We start from the raw sequence: 8,891 nt of genomic DNA, 5'->3' as shown, positions 1-8,891 counted from the left end.
ACTTATGTCTAATGGTAGCCTTCTTGGGGTGGGGGGGGGAGGGAGAAAAAAGGTGCCCAGCAGAGAACAAGAGAAAACTTAGAAGGAAACACCAGAAAAGCAGGGTAGCTTTGAAAGTGATGTGCAGTATTTATTACATAGTATTTTAAAAAAATACTGAACTGGAAATTCATGGATTTATATTCAGTCCTCCTTTTATGTACATGGAAATGTTTGGGGTTTTGGTCTTTAAGTATTTAAGTTCAAAATGAATTTAAAAAATGAAAAAGATACAGAGAAGTATGGTAAAATGGAAAGCTGGATCTGGAGTCAGATGACCTGGTCTGTCCTTTACTACCTATATGATACAGACAATTCATAGCCTCTCTAGGACTCAGTTTATCTGTAAAATGTGGGGTGCGGACTCAGCGACCTCTGTAGTCCCTGCCAAGTCTAAATATGATCCTGTGTGTTTAGTGACCTGCCACCTCAAACCCAAGCAGCCTCCAAAGACCGGGGAACCTCCCTATGGGAATGCGGTGGAGTGGAAAGGTCACTGGATCTGGGATCAAGCGCTGGCTCTGCCACTTAGTGCCTTTATGATCTCAGGTTGGTCACAAATCTCCACACTAGATGCCCTCTGAGGTCCCTTGCACTTCTAACATTTTTATCACATTTTGGACAGCCAGCTTTGGGGTCATCTATAAGTCCTTTGTATTTCACATGATGCTTCCTCAAGGAATAAGAGGACTGTTTCTTACTCATCAACTGCCATCCTTTGGGGAAAATCCCTTCATACTCACAGTCAATGGCACTATTTGTTATAGAATAGAGATTTGTAATATCTCTTCCCTAACCTTATGCCATCATACACACTTTCCATATCTAAACACTTAAACCCTGCTCTCCTAGAATATTTCAGGACTGGACAACTCAGGTCCCAGCCCCAGCAACTTTTCGATTTTGCACCTGAAAAAGACCTTGTATTTGCCACATACCATTTGAAAACCAACCACAAATATATTCCACTCTTGGACTGGTCCCTCTCACCACTCATCCTTGGATTGGCCCAGCATCCATCACCTCCCAGATTCCAGACCCCCTATTTTGTTATCAAATTCCTCATTTTTACAGTGGAAAGTTGACTCCATTCCCTCATCCCCAAATTTGCAGTGTTGAATGATTCAGAAGCGTACATGATCCTCAGAGAGTTACTCGTGGTCCTCTAGTCACTGGCTAGTCTCTCCTTCCTAACCCCTGGCACTGATGGCTGGCTCTGCCACAATGTTTTTAGCTAATTTCCACCCTGGTAGTGGAATGGTCCTTTTCCTCCTTCCTAATTGATGCTGTCCAGCTCCCCAGAGCAGCTTTGAACTTCCCATATCGCCTTTCCTCTCACCTCAGCTAAGGACTTGGCCTCACACTGTATTGGTAAAATAGAAGCTGTTTGTCGCAAGCTCCCTCTTCTCTGTACATTTCTTAACTCCTTAGTAATCTAGGAGCAAGTATAAACTCCTCTGTCTGGGGAGATCCCTGCATTTCCCCCTTTCATGTGGCCCAGTCAGCCTTATCTTCTCTCATTCCCATAGCCCTCCATTTCTCCAGCCCTAATGCACCCTGTCTTCCTCTCTACTTCCTTGAAACCTTTGCTGAAACAGCTGTTAGTACCCCTGCTGCCATCACCCTGTGTCTGTTTGGTATGTGCTCATGTACGTGTATCCTCAAGGAGGATGTGAGCTTCTTGAGGCCAGGGACTCTTCCCCCTCTTTTCTGTACCCCCAGGACCTAGCAGATGGCAGGGACCTTAATATATACGTGATTTTTTCTTAGGTATTTGTGTTGTCCTTTCTCCTTATCTCTGTCCCATCCTTTGTTTTTTTTTTGCTTCTGTTCTTGTCCCCCTCCTCTGCCCTTTTCCCATGCTGCTAGGTCCCTAGTGTCAACCCAGAGGCCCCCAGGACCCTGGCTTTGAGACAAAGTGAGCCCCCAGGATTGAAGAGGTGTCAGGACACGTACGAGGCAGTTTGGCACCAACTTCTCCTCACTCTAGATCTTCAGATTACATGTAGCCCTGGGTGCAGACCTGAATGGGAAGAATTTGGAGGAAGAGCTAGAGGCTTCCAACTAGGGACAAGAAGGAGAAGGGATCTTGTGTCCGTGTTGGATGGCTAGCTTTTTTGTAAGTTGATGGCAGTGACATCTAGTCTAGCTTCTGGCCAACACTACAGAACAGCAGCAGCTGATCTCCCTCCCAGGGTTAATGTGTTATTTCCTGGGGATTGAAGAGAGGGAGCTGTGGCTCAAGGCCCTCCCTGTCATTCAATGTGAGAGGAGAGCGAATGAAGACAAGAAAGCAGGAACAAAGACTTGGCTTTGGCCACCAGAAGCAAATTTTGTCATGGATGATATATTTATTTCTCAGTTCGTTACATGAAAGACCTTGGACCTTAGCATGGTTGGTCCCACTGCTCTGTAAGAATGCCAAGTACAAGATGTCCCCTACAACCCAACAATACTAAAGGAGAGAGAGAGAGAGAGAGAGAGAGAGAGAGAAGTCAATAATATGAATCATAACATCACTAAAGGGAAACCAAGAGACACCGTCCACTGGTGGCTTGGCCACACTGCCACTCTTCTGCCAGGAAGCCAGTTTTAACCAAGTTAAAGTGTGTTAAAACAAAAAGCAGAAGCCAGCTCGTGTTTTCCTTTGAGAAAGCCTACACAGACTTGCAATGTGTAGATAAAGGAACAAATGGTTAGAGCATATAGTAAAATTCGGAAAGCTAGGACACTTACAGATACAGAACACACCCACATAAATAAGAAAAAGTCTAAAAATTAGCACTGAACCATAATACCAGCATTTTCTTCAATGCTTAGAAATGTGCTCCATGGACTTGAATAGAACTTCTGATTTATTTACTTCATCATAATCATGGAAACCAGGAGGCTGTTTTCCTCACTAGGCTATAAAGCATCCTGGAATGCTGTTGGAACAAGGGGAATCAGCCATAATCCTGGACTAGAACTTCCAGCCAGTACAGCCAGCCTTCTTCCCTGGTCCACATTCAGGATAGAGTTGGCTCTTTCTCTGAAGATGCTATTGTGATACCTTTTCCCTAAGTGTTTCACACTTGGTTTCAGTCTCACCAGAATCTGAGAATTCCATTCTGTAGGCTAGCAGTATAGCCCAGAACGGAACCAACCCAGTTCTAAGCTCAATGCAAAGAAGAGAAAATAATTTCTCCATTTTTGCCTTAGGGAGATAAACCAAGCTGAAAAATCATTTAAAAGGAAGGGAGAGGGGGTGCTGCAGATCTTGGAAAAATCTGAAAAGCTGCAGAAGGCACCAGCTTGGGGATGCGACATTGGAGAAGTGGAGACAGACCCATAAATGAATGCCCCATGCAGATACAGTGAACCCAAATTGAAGGTCCAGCCAATAAGGATCTCAGTCAGCCACCTAAAGGAAAGAGGCAGATCTGGAGCACCTGCTATTAGTCACTGGCCATGGGACTTTGTAAGATAAGACACAATACAAAGTTCTCTTTGAACTAGGAAACTTACTTTGGTGGAGAGATTATTATCCTAGCCTGATGACTGGGCAGGTCCAGAGAAAGCCCACCCAGATGTAGTTTCTAAAAGCACCAAAATTAAAGATACAGTACCACACAATTAGGAGATTGTTGGAGGAGGAAATGCTGTGTTTGGAATTAAACAAACTCTTCATGGCTTGGCAAGATGGAGTTAGTGAAGATGGTGATAAGGCATTTTAATTCCCAATTGACCTTTAGACTGAGGGCTGGCTATGGACCTGGTGCTCTGTCCTCTTTTTGCTTACCTCAGCCACTCCGATGAACTCTAATTTGGGGAGTTGGGGCATGGGATTTTGCTCACTCACAGAACTTGACTAGTTAGGCTGAAATGAATCAAGCATAGCATTCTAGGAAGTAAGTAATCTGATTTAAATCTCTGTCCTCCACTCACCTTTCATTCTGTCTCGACCAGACTTGAAGTCACATGGATGGTAACCTCTTTCTTATTAGAAAGTGGTCCAATGAGTGACTTTGGCTGGGAGACAGTGTTTTAGACCCAGCTGTTAGATTAGTTGAAGTCATTCAGTGAGCTGGGTTTCTTTTCCCTGAAGGCCTTAGGAAAGAACCCAACAACCAAATTTCAGTGGTCATCTGAGCTCAGGAGTGGAGATGGAGTCTTTAAACTGGCACTGGTCAAGGTAGAAGGTGCAGCAGGTGATCTGCACTGCCTGGTCATTTCCTTTCATCCCCCAGACTTGTGCTGAACCCTCCCAGGGGTTCAAGAACCTTGTTCTGGAAGCTTGCATTCCTGCACGACAAGCTTCTAGACAGGCTTTGTTGGGGACAGAGATGCATTAAGGTGACTCCGTTTTATTCTTTGAGGTGTCAGTGGAAGAGAAGAAATCGGATTAATGGGAGCAGACCCAGTGTGTCCATCCAGCCCAGCTGAGGCCTCTGTCTTCACCAGGATCAGACTTCTGGCCTTGCTGTGGTTAATGAGGCAGAAGAGCTGGTGAAGGAGGTAGATGCACAGGCCCTTACACATTCTAGGAGCTTAATGCTTGCTTGATGGGCCCCATGAGCATCTGAACCCTTCTGGCTATTTACAGAACATGGACACAGCAAGTTTTCTTCTGTTTTCCTCTTTCACGTGGGGGTGACAAAAGGACAGAAGGGACAACAGAGTCATAAAAATGAACTTTTCTTCTGGGAGTCAGTCCAGAGTTGGTCCAGCGTGTGCTGCAGGATCAAATGAAGTTTTATGACTGGGGGCACAGAGAAAGGTCTGGCTCTGGGGCCCGATTTCCAAACTGCTGTCAGCAGGCAACTAGTTTTGTCTGCTTGGTTTGCTCAAAAGGCACCAAGGGAGAGCCAGGGCAACAGGGAAACTTCTCCTTTCAGTGGGGTTCTGGAGAAGCTGCCCTGCCCATGGTGCCCCTGGCTGGGAATGCCCAGTGATGAGGCCATCCACTTACCCTTATCCAATCCCTCAGGAATAATCTGCCAGTCCAGACCCCCCATTCAGAGGAGGGAGAGCAGGAGGAGATGACTGCTGCTGGCAGGGTCACAGCTACAGCCATGCCCCCCACCCCCAGCTTCCCTCCATCTGGACCCAGGACCATGATCTTGAGCATTTTTATCCATAGAGAGATACTGTATCTTTAATTAGTGCACAGGTTTGATTGAGGAGGGTGGGCAGGCGGCCTACTTCAGGCTGCTGCTCTCATTACTGTTCCTTCGGGGTTCAGTGTTGTCAAGTAAGGAAGAGATGTTGTCGTAGGGTTGGGGTGGGGCCAGGGGACCCCCTCGCTTCATCTTGTTGCTTTGGAAGGCAGGCCCTAGTGCTCCATCTTGTCCAGAGCCAGGTTCAGTGGAAGAGAGCGGGTCTGAAAGAAAAGATGGCACCTTAGCAGGCTCTGTTCGACAAGGAGGGCACTGAGAACAGTGGGGGCGACAGGACCTTTTGGCTGACTGGGGATGCTCTCTGTCTTAGAGAAAGAAGCCACCAGGCCCAGGCAGGAGGCCCAGAAAGGGGTGGGGAGCTCAGAAGGCCATGGAGAAGTCATGAGACAGGATCTCAGGTCCTCCAGGCCTTGCCTCATCTGTCCTCAAATGGCTTCTACTAGAAGAGCTCCTGTTAGGTTTGGGCAACTCAGGACACCCCCAGTGGTTTCTCTAGGAGAGAAGTGGGTGGGCAGGTGGACAGGCATGGATCCTTTGAGGAATTCCACAAGAGAAGGAAGTAGCTGCCACCATGTCCACAGGGTCCATTCCTTAAGGCAGGAATGGGGCCAATAAATCCAGCCCTGGGCAGCTGAGCTCCTGCTCCCTGCCTATCCCCCCTCCCACTCACCTCTCCCCAACCCCATCCCCAGGGTCTCCCTCCAGACCACACCTAGCACATCCTCTGGACACTCACCATGGATTCCGATCATGTGCTCCAGAATCAGCACCCTCTCTGCTAAGATCTTCAGAGCTTCTCGAAGCTGTTGTACTCCCTCACTCTATGGGAACAAGGAAGCACCCACCTCAGGAGGTTTGTTTGATATGTGTCAGGGACAGAGGCAAAAAGCTATGGAGGCCTTGGAGAGGTCAGTTGTTGGTCAGGAAAGAGCTGGATGTTGGCAAAGTTCATCCGAGCACTGGGGTTTGGCATCAAATGGCCAGGCCATGGGGTCATCGAGTCATTTTACAGATGAGGAAACTGGACCAAAACAGCTAAGTGACTTGTAGGCAGTAAGTGGTAGAGCCAGGATTTGAGTCCTTGTCCTTGGACTCCCAATCCAGCTCCCTTGGTCCTGCTCCAAACTGGCTTTGCCAAGTCACTTCTTTCAACCTTGGTTTTCTCATCCATAATGGGGGGGGGGGAGGGTTGCCCAAAGACTTCCAAATTTCAGCATTCTACAGTCCTCTGACTAGATGATGCCCAAGGTATCTCCCAACTCTGTGATGTGTGTGTGTGGATGTGTGTGTGTGTTCACTTAACACATGACAGTCAGTGCTCAAGTCCTGCCAATGTTTCTTCCAAAATGTCTCTCCCATGCTTCTTCCTTTCCATGATCTCCTCCTCCTGAATCTGTCCTGCACACTTCTGCCCGAATAACTTTCCTCCATGGTCTGTAGGACAAAGTTCTCTCTCCTTAGATCGGCACTTGCAGTGTCTCCGAGTCTCCCCCCCATCCCCAAATGCCTTTTCTTCTCTTGGTGGCCCACATTTCATGACTGGCCAGACCTGTTTACATACTATTCCCTGTGGGTTCCATGTATATCCATGTTATTCCCCTGGCCTGGAATGGCCACCACTCCCCTATGCTACAAACTAATTCCTACTTCTTGGAGCCTCATGCCAGGGGCCAGCCTCCCCTCAGCTTCTGCAACCTTGTCTAGACCATACCTTACACTTATCCCAGTCTTTTGCTGTATGTGTGTGCATTTGAATGTGTGTGTGTGTGTGTGTGTGTGTGTGTGTCTTGTCTCCCTGAGAGGATTAGAAGCTCCCTGAGGATGGAGCAGGCATTTCCCTTAACAACTGCCACAGCACTTGAAACATCGCCCACACAGGGAGCACTCTGCATTTCCTGGGATCTTAAGATTTCAAGGTGAAAGGGACACGAGAGGTCATCTAGTGCAGTCCCCTCTGAGAGAGATAAGGCAGCAGGGGTCTAGCACAGGAAGGTGCTTTGCCCAGGTCAAACAGTAGTAAGTATTTTAGCCCTGACAGGAGGCAAGGGCGTGGAGTGGCAGGGGGAGACACAAGGCTAGTGTTCAAATACTGACTGTTTTTGTTGGCTGAGGGGCCTTGGGCAAGTCACCTGGCCTAGCACAGACTCAGTTTCCACATCTATAAAATGGAGCTGGGGTGGGCTAGGTGGCCTCTAAGGTTTCTTTTAACTTCAGATCTAGAACCCTATGAAACCAGGTCCTCAGACCCGCAATTCAGCGATCTTTGCAATGCTTCTGCAATGAGAAAGGACTGAAGGTCTCATATTTTGAGCCCAGCTCAGACAGACATCAGTAAATAAGAAATAAAGAGAGAGAATACAGTTATCAAAGCATTTAGGCAATTTTTACCTCCTTCCCCTTTTCTACTCCTTTTGAACCAGGTTCACCCTAAAAAAAGATGAAACAATAAATTGTTATCAAGTGAAGGATATTCAGTAAACCCCATCTCATGATGACGATAATCATATTTGTGGGGGGCAGCAGAAGCCCACTGGCTACTTTACGGACAGAGGAAGTGTGCCAGGGGTATGGGGCGTGTGTGTATGAGGGAGACTTCTAGAAAAGTCCTTAAAAACACAACACGAATTAAGAAAACCACATGTAAGGTACTGTTCACAGATATGATTAGGGGAGAATTCTCAACCCACTAAAGGATAGAAGCCATCATGGGAAAAAATAGATGATTTTGATCACATGAAATTGCAAAGCTTTTGCATGAATAGGATAAATAAAATCACATAAAAATTATGATATGATACATAACAGTTATTTCATGTTATATATACTTATAAATTGGCATAAATGTAATTATAAATAAATATAATTAAGTAGTTGATTGGAAAATTCTATTCATCAAATATCTTTGTTCAAGTTCTGATATCCAAGGTATAGAGAGAACTAACAAATATATTGGACCAAGAGCCATTCCCCAATGAATGAATGAACTGAGGAATGGCTCTTGGTCCAATATGTTTGTCCAATATATATTCAGACATCAAGATGTATGAATAAAAATATTGCCAACTATTAACTATTATGTGAAACAATGCTCCAAATTACTAACAAAAGGAATGCATATCAGAATCACCCTAAAGTTTCAGCTTGCATCCAGCACACTGGTAAAGATGAGAAAAGATGGGAATAGTCAGTGTTGGGAGGGGGTGTGAAGAGAGGAGCACACTAATACAACATTGGTGGAACTCTTAGTTGGTCTTGATGTTATGGAAAACAACTTGTAATGATGTGAAGGTGACTAAAATGCTTTCTGACCCCAAGATCCCACAGGTGACCATACAGACCCCAAAGAGGTAAGGAGTGAGTGCTCTTACCTGAGCACCACAAGGATCTGTCTTTGAATCTGAACATGATGTTCAACAGTAATGACTTAGGAGGCTACTCTGTTATTTGTCTGGGTGACCTTGGGTAAGTCATTTAACCTCTAAGTCTCTGATCCTACAGAGGCAAAGCATAGCATGACCTTCAATTTTTCAAGTGATGGCAGACTTTGCAAGGGGTAATTGGATGATATAGTCCAGGGGTGGAGAACCTGCAGCCTCAAGGCCACATGTGGCCTTCTAGGTCCTCAGGTGTGTCCTTTTGACTAAATCCAAGTTTTACAGAATAAATCCTTTTATTAAGGGGATTTGTTCCGTG

The 8,891-nt window shown here is 46.1% G+C and overlaps 1 protein-coding gene across 5 annotated transcripts in view; it reads right to left on the bottom strand.

Moving 5' to 3' along the window:
* Positions 1–2,370: 2,370 nt before the first annotated feature.
* The window catches only part of COL26A1 (collagen type XXVI alpha 1 chain), a 324,033-nt gene continuing 317,512 nt past the window's right edge, over positions 2,371–8,891 (bottom strand). For all 5 annotated transcript variants that reach the window (XM_072640359.1, XM_072640358.1, XM_072640356.1 and 2 more), the window contains 3 exons: positions 7,587–7,625; positions 5,935–6,019; positions 2,371–5,401 (listed from right to left, as the gene is read on the bottom strand). In XM_072640359.1, coding sequence (XP_072496460.1) covers positions 5,220–5,401; positions 5,935–6,019; positions 7,587–7,625 — 306 coding nt within the window. In that variant the 3' untranslated portion in view covers positions 2,371–5,219. The remainder of the gene's footprint in view (positions 5,402–5,934; positions 6,020–7,586; positions 7,626–8,891) is intronic.

This window comes from Notamacropus eugenii, chromosome 2, assembly GCF_028372415.1.
Source record: "Notamacropus eugenii isolate mMacEug1 chromosome 2, mMacEug1.pri_v2, whole genome shotgun sequence".
Lineage (NCBI taxonomy): Eukaryota > Metazoa > Chordata > Mammalia > Diprotodontia > Macropodidae > Notamacropus > Notamacropus eugenii.
This window is presented reverse-complemented; position numbering and strand designations above follow the sequence as displayed.